General features: G+C 39.7%; 3 protein-coding genes across 3 annotated transcripts; 1 reads left to right on the forward strand and 2 right to left on the reverse strand.

The window, feature by feature from the left end:
- Positions 1 to 4,564: 4,564 nt before the first annotated feature.
- On the reverse strand, positions 4,565 to 8,553 carry LOC132797862 (uncharacterized). The gene is made up of 4 exons (XM_060809620.1): positions 8,388 to 8,553; positions 7,692 to 7,844; positions 6,963 to 7,599; positions 4,565 to 6,731 (listed from the first exon to the last, which is right to left on the reverse strand). Exons 1-4 carry the CDS (start codon positions 8,551 to 8,553, stop codon positions 4,565 to 4,567), a joined length of 3,123 nt encoding a protein of 1,040 aa, XP_060665603.1.
- A 4,624-nt stretch (positions 8,554 to 13,177) lies between these two features.
- Positions 13,178 to 14,062, forward strand: LOC132797863 (craniofacial development protein 2-like). Its single transcript, XM_060809621.1, has one exon. The coding sequence runs from the start codon at positions 13,178 to 13,180 to the stop codon at positions 14,060 to 14,062; it is 885 nt and encodes a 294-aa protein (XP_060665604.1).
- A 217-nt stretch (positions 14,063 to 14,279) lies between these two features.
- Positions 14,280 to 15,420, reverse strand: LOC132797864 (uncharacterized). The gene is made up of 3 exons (XM_060809622.1): positions 14,923 to 15,420; positions 14,475 to 14,861; positions 14,280 to 14,415 (listed from the first exon to the last, which is right to left on the reverse strand). The coding sequence occupies exons 1-3, from the start codon at positions 15,006 to 15,008 to the stop codon at positions 14,280 to 14,282; spliced, it is 609 nt and encodes a 202-aa protein (XP_060665605.1). The 5' UTR covers positions 15,009 to 15,420.
- Positions 15,421 to 17,443: the final 2,023 nt, after the last annotated feature.

Raw genomic sequence — 17,443 nt, forward strand, 5'->3', positions numbered from 1 at the left:
GATACTTGTAGAAGTGATTGTCCCAAAAATATGTACAGTGGCGTGCAAGTCTGAGTACATGTTTGCAACTACTGACTTTGGGTTCGCATAAAAAAACTGATTAGTAAAGTAAATGAGTCAAAATTTTTTATGTTTATTCTTTGAATATTTATTAACAAAATCTTATACAAAATATACTAAAAAAATTTAATTGGTTTATTTAAGAAATAAAAAACAAAAAAACTCGCATGTACTCAGTTATGCTTATTTTGAACACTTTTCAAGAAACGTTTTTTTTTTAATACTTGGTCCAAAGACCGATATTTGTAATTGTGATATTTATTCATTCTGGTATATTTTCTACCAAATTTGGTATTATTTATTTTAGAATAGCTCTCCATTCTTGTTGGACACGTTGCTGCATCTCGCGCTAGCTTGCTGGTACTGATTCGTAGAGTCCCAATCATCTTCTCATTATCGACCACAAATTTTCGATCGGATTGAGATCAGGACTCTGTGCTGGCCACTCCTTTAACTTAAAATGTTGTTGTGCGATCCATTCCTTGAAGATTTTGGACGTGTGCTTTGAATCTCTATCTTGTTGAAATGTGATGTCTCTCTCGTTATATGCACATTTGTCAACAAAATCGCAAATATGGGTCTGCAAAATATCTAGAAAGTCTTTCTTTTGCATAGTATCATTTATTTTCTTAATTGGTTCAAAGCTCCACCGAGTAGAACAGCTCCAGACCGTGACATTTCCTCCTCAGTGTTTCGCATTTTCTTGTACGTGGCGTCCATGCAGCGACTCTTCAGGCTTCTTCCAACAATATTGTTTACAATCCGACTGGAATCGATTCAATTTCTTTTCATCAGACCATATAACTATTTTCCACTCTTCCAGTTCCCAAGTTTTATCCCAAGCCTGAAGTCCTATCACTTCTCATAGAGGCAAGCATCAATATTTTCCTATTCGAAGCTATGTGAACTCAATTAAAAGCTAAGAAATTAACCTATCCAGACAAAATCATTGTAAGTGAATCAATAGCTGAAGTCGATCTACATACATTTGGAAGAATCCGCGATCTTCATCTACAGGACACTGCAGACCATTAAGATTGCAATTTGCAAAAGAAACGGCTCAATTATTTGAAGACGAAGAAAAGTATTTCAAAGCTAAGATTGAAGTGTTGGATACCACGCCATCTAATGTGTCCGGTAAAGAAATTAAAATTAAACAAAGCTTGCAGTTGACCATGGTTGATGGGAAAAGTTGTAGTGCCCTAAGTCACACGTCATCTTCTAAGTGCTACATACGTGTGTGAGGCGAAGCCGACAGAGATGAACGATTTGGAAAATTGTCTGAAAAAGAAGGTTCATGAAGCACGCTATGAGTTTGGTTTATCTCCATTACGCTTGTTATTCGATTTTTTTTGATTTGCCGGGCGTGACAAAAATTTGATACAAACATAACAAATGCTGTCGAAAAAGAAAATTATAGCTCTATCTCTTATAGTCTCTGAGATCCAGTATTTCAAACGGACGGACGGACATGGCGAGATCGTCTCGGCTATTGACGCTGATCAAAAATATATATACTTTATAGGGTCGGAGATGCTTCCTTCTACCTGTTACATACATTTCCTGCCGGCACAAAGTTATAATACCCTTCTACCATATGGGTATATAAAAATATGCCAACTTAGCGCGCGTGCTTTCGGATGCAACAGCTGACTTTACAGCTGTTATGGTCAAAAGAGCTGTTAGATATACATGTTTTTGGTATGAGCCATAACAGTTTGATGTTCTGTTATTGCATTGACATTAACATTTTTCTAATTGGAACATTTTTCAAAAACGCCTAAATGCCAGCTAAAATGGAAAATGCCCCATAGTGCAGTGGCTTTATGTTTTAAGAACATGCAAGATTCCATAAAATAATTATTAAGCATACTTTACAAATGTTCTCACAATATATGGTCTCACACCTCTGTAAGATGTGTTAGCTGAAAAGTTTAATTTTGTCTGCCACCGGTTCTTGATACCAGTAACAATTTGTTGCCGCAATCTGTACTTGAAACAAATTGAGCTCGGAGAAGTGAATACCACGAATGTTCGTTGAGTACTGATTTTATTGTGGAATATGCAGGGTTTATATATACAATATCTTAGGAACTAATGTTTGTTTAGGTCAAAATCTTATCTGTTTATAGTTTACAATGGGTAGCCTGATAATCAATAGTTATCTCATAGTTTAATAGTCTGAACAGTTGTAAAATAGGATAACCTTATCTTATATCGCTTAAGTTTATGACGCATGCAGGTCAAATCATCCGTGCTGACAGATGGTGTGAAGTCGTAAATGCGCAGCGGTGCCTGTTTGTATAGGACTATCTGTTATCTATCTGCAGCGCACGATTTTCTGCTTGTCTCGAAATCGTACATCCTCCCGGCCGTTGAACGCAGTTTCAACCATCATCGATGTTAATGGTGAACGGCGGACTCGAAGTCGTATCAGTTTTCCTCATTGCCACCGCTGGTATCTGGACTTGCTGTGGTCTCTTGTCTCTGTTGTACCATTTTCTTACCCAGTGAATGGTCAATATTATTATGATGAATGTTAGGCCGATGTACATTGCGATGTGATGATGCTTGATCGTCTCAAGTCTATGTGGTAGTCTGAGTCTTCGGTTTGGTACAAGATCCCGTTGAAGATCCAGTAGTTCGGTATAACCAAATTTATTTGTTTTCCTGGAGGTAATATTTTGTCTTTTAATCGTTGTGTTGTTAACATCGATTTCTCCAAAACGGGCGTATGAGGTGAACGTCGATGTTTCTATACCAGTTTGACTGATTACTGTTATTAGGGAGTTGCGTATGGTGCATCCTGCCTTTGCTGTCAGTAGCCCCGTGTTGCGTAACCAGATATCTGATGTTCCATCGGTGCAAACAGCTGAGAGTTTTATTGGCGTCCTTGTCGCAAAAATCCATTGATTCCTTTTATGCATCTCTTGCCAAATGAACGTTTTATTTGTGATTTCCAGATGACATGAAGTGTCTGTTTTATTATGGAATAGTTGCATTTCGCAGCTCATTTCTGTGGAGAACATTGATTGCTTGCTGTGACAAATGAAATCATTTATCGATCTTGGACGACAATTTGCTATGTCTTCCGTCGTCATATCAACAAACTTATCTCGATAGTTGTTAATTGCAATGAATGGTGTTTTAATTTTGAACAGATGAAATCCATATATATTTGCAGCTGTGATCGGTATTAATTTGTATATGTCCAATACCTGTGCCGATATTAATGGTACTGTTATTTTTATAATCACATGATTATCTACTATGGTGCCTTCAGCTTGCATCAGTTTGTATGCCATGAGTATGTTTTCTTGGCTAATAGGTAGCATTTGATCAGGCTTCAAATGATCCCTTATTTGATTACATTGCTCCTTTAGTTGTCGTGGTGATAATAGAAGTGGGCTAATAGTGTTGTGGCGCACGTCTGTTAACACTTTGATGATTTCATTCTGCATTCGTTGTAAATTAGCAGCGAGCAACGTAAGTTGTGATGTCAGCGTGATGTACCAGTGATATTTATCTTGTATTATTGCATTCATTTGACTTTCAATTAGGTTGAGTCGTTTTGCGTATGCAATTTCATCTCGTTTCACTATGTTTATTGTTGAATCAACTAAGGATGTTTGGTTTTGTAATAACTCCAAAAGATGGTCTTCATTGTCCTTGACCTTTGATATTGTTTTCGACATGTCTTGTGCATATTGAGAATCTAATACACCAAATAGACTGCTTGCAATGTTTCCCACGATGTCCAATGGTGCTCGAACTTTCCGTGATTTGGCCAATAGCATATTTTCCATGATGAGTTCATTCTCTATGTGTCGGAAGTATTGGTACATTCCTTCACATGAGTGGGCGTCATTAAGTGTAGCGCACATTTCACCAATTTTTGTTGTTCCTTTTGAAAATGTAGCCATGTCACTCCAATATGGCTTGAGATCGAAGTAAGCCACTATGGTCCAGTCAGCCACTGCTAATTGGGTTGTACCAATTTTCTCGAAAAATATTCCTGGTTTTGATCCAAACTGAGTTATTTGAATCGATTGGGCCCAGGCTAATGGTAGTAATAATAGCATGACAATCATAACACTGGTTATCGAAGCGTGATTTGGTTGTTTCCTTTTTCTCATCTGTCGGTCTTCAACTGCTTTGTTTTCTTCTTCCACTTCATCTTCTTCAATTGGATGTTTGTCAGTGGGTTCTTCTTCATTAAATAGTGGAGCAACATGTTGAATCTCACGTTTAAAGATCCCTTTGGTCGTTTTAACTTCAACCACTCGTACAAAGTTGTCCTTCCCGTAGAAGACTCGAACAATTCTTCCCATGGGCCATTGTAATACCGGAACATTGTCTTCCTTTATTATTACTAAAGTGCCTTCCTTTATGTTTGCTGAGGATCTTCTCCATTTTTGACGTTGCTGCAACTGTTGTAAATACTCCTGCGACCATTGTTTCCAGAATGCATGTTTCAGTTTTGAAACGGCCTGCCATCGATTGCCTAACGTTTTGGTTGCTGCGATGGTTCACAATCAGCTTGTGCAGTTAGCGGCTCTCCAATTAGGAAGTGTCCAGGCGTTAGTGCTGTAACGTCATTTGGGTCATCGGACAGTGGTGTTAATGGTCGAGAGTTCAATATGGCCTCTATTTCGACTATAACTGTTTCCAGTTCTTCATAAGTAAGATCGGCTGTCGTCACATTTTTCAGTAATAAATGTTTTGCCGATTTTACTGCAGCTTCCCATAATCCTCCGAAGTGTGGTGCACGAGGTGGAATGAATTTAAATTGAACTCCCTTGTTGTTACACTCCTGGAGAATTTGGGTTTTCGCATTATCGGAGAATATAGCCTCCTGTAATTCCTGCAACTTGTTTTTTGCTCCCACAAAATTTGTTGCGTTGTCGCAGTGAAGAACTTGGCATTTCCCTCGCCGAGCAATGAAACGACGAAGTGCTGCCAAGAATGCCTCTGTTGTGAGATCACTAACCAGCTCGAGATGCACCGCTTTAGTCGCGAAACAGCAGAATATGGCAATGTAAGCTGTGCTAGGCTTCTTTCCTCTCACTTTGTAGTGGATTTTAAATGGTCCACAATAATCGACGCCAGAGTTGAAAAATGGTCGAGCTTGCGTTACTCTAAGTGGTGGCAGATTTCCCATGATCTGCTCCATTAATTTTGGCTTAGCTTTAGTGCACTTGACACAGGCTTTTACCGTGCTCCTAGCCATAGTTTTTCCTTTAAGAATCCAGAATTGCTGCCTTGATGTAGTCAATAGAGCCTGAGGTCCGCAATGCATGTTGTCCTTGTGTATTTGCACAAGAATCATCTTCACAACAGGGTCGTTGTATGGCAGAAGTATCGGATGTTTGGAGTCGAATGATATATTTGCCGCCTCCAGTCGACCTCCTACACGCAAAATTCCATTCTGATCTAAGAATGGTGATAGTGAGTTGATTGAACTGCCCTTTAGTGTCTCCCTTTGCCTCTTGAGATGTTTGATGTCATCTTTGAAGTCGATATTTTGAATGTTGCGGAAAACAATTTTTCGGGCTTCCATTATTTCTTCAAACTCAATGGTGTGGCTTATGTATTTCTTCTTACGTCGGAAGCGCATCATGTAAGCTATTACTCTGAGTAGCTTGTTAAACGAATTATTATGCTGTATTGTGTATATTATGTCCTCCTCTTTTGTGATAGTCATCACGGATGGTTGACTAACCTTTGGCGGATTCATAATTATTAATTCCTCGTTGGTAGCAATAAAAGGAGACGGCCATGTGGATGATGAACCATGTAGGAACATAGGGCCGTAGAACCACATGGCATGTTCCGCGAATTTTGAAGCTGTCATTCCTCTGGAGAGGACATCTGCTGCATTGTGTTCTGATGCAACATGTCTCCACTGTTTTGGTATGGATAGCTCATGTATTGTTGCAACTCTAGTGGCAACGAATTTATCTCGAATGGATGATGAGCAATTAATCCATGACAGTACAATCCGTGAATCAGACCAGTAATATGTGGATGCATTTTTCATGGCCAAGTCTTCCTTTATTTTGGAAGTCAACTGTGCTCCTAATACAGCAGCCTTAAGTTCCAGACGTGGTAGAGTTATTGTATTAATTGGTGCTAAGTGAGATTTTGCACATAATAACTGGATCGTTCTTCGCTTGTCCTTATATGTTGCTCGGATGTATACAGCAGCTCCATATGCTTTCTCCGAGGCATCAACAAATGTGTGGATTTCTGCCGTCACAGGTGTTTTTCCTGAGTATACGTGACGTGGTACTTTTATGGTGTTCAGAACCTTTAGCTCCTCCCTGTAGCGTTTCCATTCCTCCTGAAGATGAGCCGGCAGATCGTCTTTGTACCCATAACCCTCCTTTGTGAGGTGTTGCATGAAAATTTTTGCTTTCATTACAACTGGGGAAAATAAACCAAGAGGATCAAATATCCTAAAGATTTCAGACACAACATCTCGTCTTGATATGTTGGCCTTTGTTGCTATCTCCGTTTTCCCACAAAGGTGATCTGTCGTTGGTGTCCAGGTGATTCCGAGGGTCTTAATCGTGTAGTCCTCATATGAAGTCTCCTCCAGTTGTACATTTGAAGTGATGTCTTCCCTCGGAACTCCTTGTAGAACTTGGTAATTGTTAGTACACCATTTTCTTAACTTGAATCCAGATTTTGCAGAAGTTTGTTAAGCTGTTGTTGCCTCTGTAGAGCTTCTGGTATAGTTTCGGCTCCGGTTAAGCAATCGTCTACATAGAAGTCGTTTTCCAATGCGGCAGCACCATTAGGTATTCCTTTCTGCCTTTTTGTGCTATGTGCTGCAAGCATTTTGTGGCTAAATATGGTGCAGCTTTTGTTCCATAGGTAACCGTTTTAATCTGTAGTACCGCAAATCCTCAGATGGATCATTGCGCCAAACAATTGTTTGGAAATATTGGTCCTCGGGTTTTATCCAGATTTGACGGTACATTTTCTCTATGTCCGCCGTGAAAACATATTTGTGAGTCCTAAATCGCAGCAAAATTGAAAATATAGAGTTTTGCACCGTAGGTCCTTTGTGCAGTAAGTCGTTGAGCGATTTTCCTGATGACGTAACTGCAGATGCATCGAAAACCACTCTTAATTTGGTTGTTGCACTTTCAGGTTTGAGCACACAGTGATGTGGTATGAAGTACCGTGCTTTTGTTATTTCATTTGTGTGCATCTCCTTCATATGCCCAAGAGCTTCATATTCTTTCATGAAATCCACATAACTTGCCTTAGTTTGTGGATCTCGCAATAGCCGTTTTTCCAAAGAAAGGAATCGTCGTGTCGCAAGATCACGACTCTCCCCCAGGGCTGAAGCATTATCCATGAATGGGAGACTAACAATCGGTTTCTTATCAATTGCAGTCTGAATGTTCTGGAGAAAGTGCATTTCACATTGTTTCTCCAGTGGTGATAGACATGGTGTATCGGTTGAGAATGAATCCAGTTCCCAAAATTTCGTAATTTGTTGGTCTACCTTATCTTCTTCGGTTAGAGCTGCACAAGTAGTTGATCTTGATGAATTATGTTTTAATTTTCCAGCCACAATCCATCCTAGTTTGGTTTTCTGTAATCTTGGCAGTCCTTACCCAACGATAAATGCTTGTCCTGCATTATATCGTAGTAGTGTTCTGCTCCTAAGAGTAGATCAATCTTTCCTGCTTTGTCAAAGTTAGGATCTGCTAATTCAATATGCTTTGGAAGTTTCCAACGAGCAATATCAATTGACTGTCCTGGTTGATCTGCAACAATGTGAGGCAATACAATAGCCTCCAATCGAGAGTTGAAATTATTATGCTGTGATTTGAGCATAACATTAACACGTGCCTTCGATGTTTGTGTTCGTCCACCAATTCCATTTATTTGTAGCTCTGATTTTTTAACGTTGAGAGCTAATATATTTAATGCTCTTTCAGAGATTACATTGACTTGAGAACCTGAGTCAAGTAAGGCTCTGAATTCGGCCATTTGTCCATTATTGCCTTCAATAATAACTCGAGCAGTGGCTAAAAGTACATAATTGGTTTGTACTCCACTTGCTGATGCTGCTGTTTTGGAGTCAGGCTTCGATTCCAAATGTAGAAGAGTGTTATGCCTTTTATCGCATTTAAAACAATTTTTCTTCTGACATTCCTTTGCTGAATGATCGCGTTTGAAACATTTTACGCATAACTTGTTCCTTTGAACCCAATTCAATCGTTCAGCTGTTGTTTTCTTCAAAAATTCGTTGCACTTATACATAATGTGATTGGTTTTGTTACAGAAATAGCATGTATACTCTGTACCAATCTGAGCGCATGTGCCTTTTTTGGTGTGATTTATCTTATCACTGCCGGTAGCCTCCAATGTAAGGAACCGATGTTCCAAGAAGGTCAAAAACTGATCCAGTTTCTGCAGCTTCTTTGAGTCTACAACTGATTGTTCATATAACATATGAGTTTGACGATCCATTTCCTTGTCAAACTACATAACAGTATTGGATCCCAGTTTTCAGTTTGAATTCCAATGTTATTTAGTGCAGATAATGTTTCTTTGATATTATCATGCATTGCCTTTATAGACTTGCCATCATTTGTTATTGATGGTTGGTCTAATACTTTTTGTATTAATGCGTTACTTAGCACTCTTTTGTTGCTAAAACGCTCTTGTAGCATATTCCATGCTGTTTCATAATTTCCTTCGGTTAAGGATAGATGGCGTATTAAACGCTCAGCATCTCCAATGATGCTAGTTTTTAAGTACCACATCTTTTGAATGATGGGTAATGATGCTTCATGAATCATTTTCTTGAAGATGTCATGAAATTGTTGCCATTTTAAATAATCCCCATCAAATTTGGGAATTTCAACCTTCGGCAACGGCAATGAGGCATGCATTTGGGGTATGTTAGCAGGACGAGAGAAACTTTCGTCACATGTCATAGTTTGGACTCCTATGACGGCGTCTTCAGCTGATAAATATCTCCGGTCGCTATATCCAAGTTTTGCAGGATCCTCAAATTTTTATAAATTTCTATGTGGATCGTTGTTATCTTATTCCAATACTGATTTATGATTGGCATAAATCCTTGACGAGTTTCATTCGTCATTTTGTTCATGATGCGTTCCAAGCTATCCAGCAGAACCCTTTGTTCACGAATCATTGGCTCCAGTTCTGATTCTTCTTCACTGGAAGTAACCGATCCAGTATCCATTTGTATTGTGGATAATTGTTTATTAAATTCTCCTTTGTAGGATACAACCAAATCTCTTATTTGATTGAAGTAGTCATTTTTAAAGTAATTGTGCTCAATTTTAGCACCTTCTGTTTTACTTTTTATATTTAAATCCTCTTTAGAAAATGTTTCCCACAGCTTAACTAACTTCTCAATGCGTTTTTGGAAGTAGTCATGCTGTAGTTTTCGCTCAGGCGAGTCCTTTTGTAATTCCTTATTACGTTTTGGATCTCTTCGCCTGTTATTAATTGCCTGTCCAGCAATGCGCTGATATTCGATGATGCCATTTTTTATTTAAAGTAATACCTGACCCGTTGGAGGTATTTGTTTTGTCGCTTTGACAGGTTGTGCCTCTACTCACAACCAAATAGGCGGTCAAGGTATACTTTTAAATATTACGGCTATGGAGCTTGATTTTCTCCTTCTTTGTTTCTGCCAAGTTGACTATCCAGTGATGTCCAAGATCGCCAAGTTGATCAGTTGTTGGTTTTTAAATTGGTCGCCCAGTTGACCAATTATATGTGTAGGATTCTCCAAATTAATCCTGTGTCCAGAAGTCGGGGGTCACCAAATGTAAGATGTGTTAGCTGAAAAGTTTAATTTTGTCTGCCACCGGTTCTTGATACCAGTAACAATTTGTTGCCGCAATCTGTACTTGAAACAAATTGAGCTCGGAGAAGTGAATACCACGAATGTTCGTTGAGTACTGATTTTATTGTGGAATATGCAGGGTTTATATATACAATATCTTAAGAACTAATGTTTGTTTAGGTCAAAATCTTATCTGTTTATAGTTTACAATGGGTAGCCTGATAATCAATAGTTATCTCATAGTTTAATAGTCTGAACAGTTGTAAAATAGGATAACCTTATCTTATATCGCTTAAGTTTATGACGCATGCAGGTCAAATCATCCGTGCTGACAGATGGTGTGAAGTCGTAAATGCGCAGCGGTGCCTGTTTGTATAGGACTATCTGTTATCTATCTGCAGCGCACGATTTTCTGCTTCTCTCGAAATCGTACAACCTCCTTACTAGAGACTTTTTATACCCAATACCGTTGGATAGCGGGGGGTCTCAGAGTTGAGCACACTTGACGGTAGCATTCTTGTTTTTTGTGTTCTTGAATGATCAGCTTAAAAGTATGCAATATTTCGTTCTCCAATTACAAATTTGTATGACATATTTGCAGGTTTGTTTACATCAATTAAAAACGTAAACAGTAAATTTTATTTTTTCGCCTGTTGCAATTCTCAAGTGGTTCTGGACATTATCTCTCGATAGGACATTAATTCGCCGGTGTGACGCGCATAGTGTTCCACCCATCTAGTGCACATACATATGTATGTATCGGCGTATCAAGCGCGAGCTGGCTGAAGCGAGAGATTACCGACGGAAATGGAGTGGAGAAACAAGCAAAATTGTTTTTGTTTCGCATGCAAATCGAAGCCCATATGCACGGTGCTTATGGGCGCACTACCTATAAGCACAGGGCGGGCATATACAAAAACAAAAGTGCACTCAGGGTATAGGCGTTGAGCAGTGCTCAATGAGCACCCCTGATATAAGGATACCGATGTATTTACTTGAGTCAACAACATCCCATTGCCTCCATTGTTATTGGCCTCCATTGTTATATCCCTGTTCTCGTTGTCTTCTCGAGAATCCGCATCAAGCCGCCTGCGCGGCGGATAACGCCTTAATTTAAATTTTCGCATGTTTTCTTTTCAATTGAACTGTACCACAACATTTTTAACGAATATTTTTTGTGAGTTGTCGGTGTGACCACAAGCTGAATTCCAATATACCAATCGACAATTCAAGAAAAGCAACCCTAAAATTTGTTGTATTTATTTTAAACTATGTATGTGTCGAAGAATTACTGATCTAAATATGTTTAGTTTAAAGTTAAGGGGCTGTCCACTCTCAATGCGCACAACTTGCAACACGCACTCTGAGTTTTTTGGTCATCTGACGAAGCAAAACTCCTGAGGGTGCTTGCGGGGTCGGCCCCTTTTGCACTTGGGCAAACCCCCAGCCTTCGAGGAGATTCTGCAATTGTTGCTGGTATTGACACATTGCTGCGAGGACTGCGCAACTTAAATTTTCTCAGCCGTCATCTCGTCATTAGCGTTGAGCTGTTGCTGTTCTCGTCGATGTTCAACGATATCCTCGTAATTAAGACTGACGCCATCAAAGAGTACATACTTATCGACTAGCGGCTAACTCGCCGTCGGCACCATTGATTTGTGACGGTTGGATATGCGTATTTACCTGAAGCAGGCCATCCACAGGCGAGCATGTTGGCGAACATGTTGTGATCGACGAAAATGTTTTTGTGGATGATAGTGTTCGTCGTCAAATTTCGTGTTCGCCAAAATGCTCGCATGGAATTAAAATTATTCTATTTTGTCTATGTTGGCAACAACATGCTCGCCAATGGTTGGCAACGTTGTCACGATTATCATTTGCGTAATCGTTTAGTAGAGAAAACTCGTGTTTGCGCAGCGCAAAATGAGCAACAAATTTTTACAAGAATTCATATGTTGCCTGAGAAATCAGCCTGCTGTATGGCATGCAAAATGCGAGGCCTATAAAAATAAAAATTTATGAAATAAGGCACGGGAAGTGCTATTGAAGAAATATAAAGAAATCGATGAGGACGCCACAATAGACACAGTGAAAAAAAAGTTAACTCGTTGCGTGCGTCATATAGACGAGAATTGCAAAAAATAAGAAGTGAAAAATCTGGCGCTGGAATGGACGATGTGTACCAGCCGAACCTGTGGTACTCCAGCGAACTTTCATGACACAGAATCGTCGGTCGATGGAATCACCAGTTTTGATGACGCCAGGAAAATGAAACAGTAAGTATTTTAATAAAATTACAAGCAAGTTTATTGTGCATATTAAGAACATATTTTTATATTAAATTCGGTCATTCTTCCAAGGTACTGCTCCAATTGTGTTAAAATACTCGCAAAATTTATCACGAATTTTTTAACATTTTCTGGGCAATTGCCACCTCTCAACGGTTCCAAATCGTCCATTTGATGGTTGGAATGACTGCCTGCAAATTAATTGTCTGCATCTGCTGAATCTCGCAAATATACTGCGCCATTCTTCTTCGACAAATAGTTGTGCAAATAGCAACAACATAGAACAATCACAGAAGCCTTCTCCGGCTTTAAAGGGATAGTATTTAAAAGTATTCTAAATCTGTTGACCATAATGCCAAATGCATTTTCCACTATACGCCTAGCTCTTGCTTCATCAAATTTTGCGACAATGGAAAGGCGTCGTCCCCTTCTATGACATATGGCACTTCATATGAAGTATTTGGTATTTGGCGAGGCTTCGGAATGAATAGCGATTGGTCATCGTTGCGCCTTTAATATTCCGATTGTGCAAATACACCAGCATCTGATGGCCTGCCATTTGCTCCAACTTCCACACAAATAAATTCATATTGTGCGTTTACTATCGCCATCAGGACAATGCTGAACGTTTTTTTATAATTAAAATACAATGATCCTGATGATTTTCGTCTCTTAATATGCACATGGGATGGGATGGCTTTCATTCGTACAGAGTAAAGTTTCTGATTGCGGTCAACTTGGTGGCCGCCAGTGCGATCTCTGTCTACGAATGATTGCAAGTTGACACACAGCCTCCTCGTGGCACCTCCTGGGTAGCTATCTTAGCATCCGCTAGATAGCGAGCTAATGTGTGCAGCGAGTCATCCGGACGGTAAATGGTTGAGCGCAGGGTTTGGAACCCGCCTCGGAAAAAAGAAGCCCAAGGAAAACCAAAGCGAAAGCCTCGGAAAGGATCCCCCCTTATGTTGACGACCACCGCAAAATGAAAAAGGACTACGATTTAAGGATATGCACCTGGAATGTCCGAACCCTTAATTGGGAAGGTGCCTCTATCCAACTGGCGGATGCCCTCGAGAAATTAAAGGCTGACATTACCGCCATCCAGGAAATGAGATGGACAGGACAAGGTTGTTCCAAGCGAGCAAACTGTGATATTTACTACAGCTGCCATGCGGAGAGGCGCGAATTTGGATGCGGATTTGTAGTAAGCCGGAGACTTCGCCACCACGTCTCCAATTTCACCCCAGTGAGTGAACGGCTGGCTACAATCCGCGTCAAAGCTAGATTTTTTAATCTTAGCATAATTTGCGCGCACGCCCCGACGGAGGAGAAGGACGATGCTGTTAAGGATGCATTCTACGCGAGACTCGAGGACACATACGACCGCTGCCCAAACCACGACGTGAAGATCATCCTCGGGGACTTCAACGCAAAGATTGGGCGCGAACGCATCTTTGACCGCACCGTCGGTCAATTCAGCCTCCACGAGACCACCTCGAACAACGGTTTCAGGCTGATTGACTTCGCCACGGCGCGAAACATGGTAGTGAGTAGCACCAGATTTCGGCACCTCGACATCCACAAGGCCACATGGCTGTCCCCTGATCAGAAAACGCGAAACCAGATTGATCATGTTGTGATAGACGGAAGGCATGCCTCAAGCGTGATGGACGTGCGTACGTTCCGTGGAGTCAACATAGACTCGGACCACTATCTTGTCGCAGCCAAGATACGCATGCGGCTATGCCGAGCGAAAAACGTACGCCCCATCACGCAACGAAAGCTTGACGTCACTAGGCTGCGATCACAACGGACAGCAACAGCCTACTCCACTCACCTCTCGGACAGTGGTGTCATTTTTTTCTGAGCAAAAAAAGCTGGATCAACGAAAAAAAAAAGCTAAAAAAAGCGGAATACCAGAGAAAAAAAGTTAAGAAAAAAACTGATTTTTATAAGGCAATGTACTGCATGTTATTCACTAATAAACCCTCAGTTCCACTTAACATAAAATATATGGGTAATTCTCTAACGGATATCATTACAAAGAAAACAAAAAAAAAACAATAATGTACAAAAATTAAGATCTATATTATATTTAAGATGTCGTCAATATTATCATCATCATCAGTTGGATAAAATTTCTTGTCTTCAATTGTAGATAGGCAGCTGGGTGGTACATTATAGTTAAAACAGCACATATTGTGTCGACGCAGCCCGTACCTAAAATTTTAAGTAAATTAATTTATAATTTGAAGATACAAATAAATTAAAATATGGACCTTATACTCAGTATAGCGTTTAACGTTTCAACGCTCATGCTATTTCGAATTTTCGTTTTTATTAAATTGACTTGGCTGAACACCCGCTCGACGTCGGCATTCGACCAAGGCAGGGACTGCATTTGCAGAGCAACTGAAGCCAATTCCTGAAAACGGCAGTTTCCGCCAGAATCCCGATATTTAAGAACTTCAGCCCAGAACTTAACAGTATCATCGACATTTTCCCACTCTACCAGGGTTATGTCGTTGTACAGTCGTTCAATTTTATCTATATTAGGAGTACGAAAATACTCAAGGATTGGAGAGATTTGTTTCTTTTGAATTTTTAAAATATTTTCAACAGAGAATGCATCAATCTGTTTTAATATGTTAAAATTGTCCGGAAGCCTGAAATTAAATAAAAAATTATATACTACAAAATATAAATAAAAATAAAGATAATATTTACCTTTGCTTCAACTGTTTGGCTAGCTCTACTACAAAACCGGAACAGCACTCTCTTATTTCCATTTCTTCGACGGATTCTATATTCATTGATTTGACTTCTTTTCAAAATCGTAGCCGAGGCCTAAATCGCTTTTGACGTGCTTTTCGAAGTCATCGTCGTTAATAATGTCAACATCAATATCAGGAGGAATTATTTTCTGTCGCAATGCTCTGATAGAGAGTATAAGATCACTTAAAAGCATCGTCGCATTAGCCGAATTACTTTGGAAGCACAAGTTAATTTTTGCATGTCCTGCAATATAGGCTTTAAAAATACCAAGTACAAATAGTTTTTTTTGTCGCAGAAAGATTCGTACAGGATTTTTGCGGTTTTGCATTTTTCACTCATAGCAGCAATTCCAAAGTGAGTTTTCAGTTCATGCCATTGGTCTAAAATTCGAGTTACTGCCATTTCAATGGATAACCATCTAGTATCACAAACCCTTGGAATTTTAAGGGGGCCTTTAATTAAAAATATGCTAATTAATTTTGAATATTTACATATTTTTGGGACAATCACTTCTACAAGTATCAAACACTTACTATAGGTAAACAATCACGTGGAATTAGTAGAAACTAGACTTTTTTAACGATTTAGAAATATTAATACATAAAAAGATAGATATACACATATAAAACAGACATTCATTTCTACTAAAAATACCTTTTCGTTATTGATAGACTCATATATTTTTTTATATAGCGACTGGCGAATTGAACTTTTTGAAAACCAATTATGAGTTTCATAAATCAAAAATTCCAAATCATCCGGAAAGAAGTGCTTACAGGCGTAGTTTACTGCCAGTTGCACCGAATGACAAACACATTTGATTAAGATAAGAGATGGGGCCTCCTTCTTTAGTTCTGTGTAAACGCTGTTCTTGCTTCCAATCATCACACTTGCGTTATCTGTTCCGATGCCAATTAAATTCTTTATATCAAGACTTAAACGCTTTAACTCCTGTTTGAGACCGTTTGCGATGGACAATGCGTCCCCAGCTTCTAGCTTTACTAAGCTTAAAAATGTTGACTCTACTGTTGCTTTTTTTACAGAAAAGTACTTAATGACCACACCTAAACATTAAATTTTAATAATATTAACATGTATTAACACAAACCAAATAAAAACGATTATAAATAATATACATATATACACATAACTTTATATTTGAATATTATTAACTCACCAAGTAACTTTGTGACACTAATGTCTGTGGATTCGTCCAAAAGTAAACTAAACTTGGAGCCACCAATGTCCTTGCGAAGCTCTTCATTGAAGTGGGGAGCCAATGCATTTTTAATTATGTATGTGCATTTTGTGCGGTGCATCTTTATTTTTGTCGCGGTGCTACTGTCATCAAACTTTTTTTGGCAAAGGTCACTTAAATGATTGACAGGGGTTATTGCGCTATGCTGAGCAACAAATAGGCACAGCGCTACCTCCTGCTCAATTGTTTTTGAAGGCGTTTTAGCAAAATTTATTTTATTTTTTTGCACAAAGCCCTCCATAGCACTGGTGTGTTTTTTTGTTGCAGCATGTGCACGCAAGTCACTTAATTTTGCAGTTATGCTGCACTTGCAATAGCTGAAAAACACCCGCGTGACGTCTGTAGGATCCTTCCTCATCCACTCCTTGAATTCGGTACTCTGCAGCCAGACATCTCTCACTTTTTGTTTATATGATTCCTTTGGCATCGTTAACTTGATATGCCGCAACCGAATTTCACAATATTAGTGATGCAAGAAGCTTAAAATTAGGGGTGAACTTTAAACTCAATTTTAACATCTCTAAAATTTGAATAAAAGTAAACTAAAAAAAAAAGCTGCGTAAATTTGCTCAAAAAGCCAGAATTCCCGCTGCCCGCTGTTTTCATATTTTTCCCGCAATCACGCTTCAAAAAAACCCAGATCTGACGGGAAAAAAGCGGAAATGACACCACTGCTCTCGGAACTGCTCCACCAACCAACCCTTCTTCCAGTTGACGCCGGCGGACTCTGGGCGCACATATCCCACTCCATGCGAGCTGCCGCTGAAACAGCCATTGGGTTCAAGCGCCCACCCACACGGAACCAATGGTATGACGAGGAGTGTCGCGTCGCAGCTGCGGCAAAAAACGCCGCCTACAGAAGAACGCTGCAGTCTGGCGCAACGCGAGCTACGTGTGAACGTTACAGGGAGAAAAGGAAGGAAGAGAGGCGGCTTTTTAGACGGAAAAAACGGGAGAAAGAAAAGCGAGAGTGCGAGGAACTCGAGGTGTTGCAGGACAGAAATGATGCTCGAAAATTTTACCAACAAGTCAACCGTCTGACACAAGGTTTCAAGACCGGAGCATCTAACTGTCGAGATGAAAACGGGAATCTGGTTACAGATACGCAGTGCACGCTGAGGTTATGGAGGGCGCATTTCTCCAAGCTGCTAGCAGGCGATGACGTCACCAATCCCGCCATTGGAGGAAGCAACCCGATACCACCAATCGACGACA

Source organism: Drosophila nasuta, unplaced genomic scaffold (genome assembly GCF_023558535.2).
Source record: "Drosophila nasuta strain 15112-1781.00 unplaced genomic scaffold, ASM2355853v1 ctg28_pilon, whole genome shotgun sequence".
Lineage (NCBI taxonomy): Eukaryota > Metazoa > Arthropoda > Insecta > Diptera > Drosophilidae > Drosophila > Drosophila nasuta.

Bases quoted from the DNA above. Each gene is read 5' to 3' on its own strand.
- LOC132797864 (XM_060809622.1), bottom strand. From the start codon at position 15,008: ATGAATATAGAATCCGTCGAAGAAATGGAAATAAGAGAGTGCTGTTCC. The intron at 14,862-14,922 runs GTAAATATTATC...ATTTAATTTCAG, and splicing joins GCCAAACAGTTGAAGCAAAG to GCTTCCGGACAATTTTAACA. The intron at 14,416-14,474 runs GTCCATATTTTA...TTAAAATTTTAG, and splicing joins AACGCTATACTGAGTATAAG to GTACGGGCTGCGTCGACACA.
- LOC132797863 (XM_060809621.1), top strand. From the start codon at position 13,178: ATGAAAAAGGACTACGATTTAAGGATATGCACCTGGAATGTCCGAACC.
- LOC132797862 (XM_060809620.1), bottom strand. From the start codon at position 8,553: ATGGATCGTCAAACTCATATGTTATATGAACAATCAGTTGTAGACTCA. The intron at 7,600-7,691 runs GTAAGGACTGCC...CTACTTGTGCAG, and splicing joins GGACAAGCATTTATCGTTGG to CTCTAACCGAAGAAGATAAG. The intron at 6,732-6,962 runs GTACTACAGATT...ATTCAAGTTAAG, and splicing joins GATCCATCTGAGGATTTGCG to AAAATGGTGTACTAACAATT.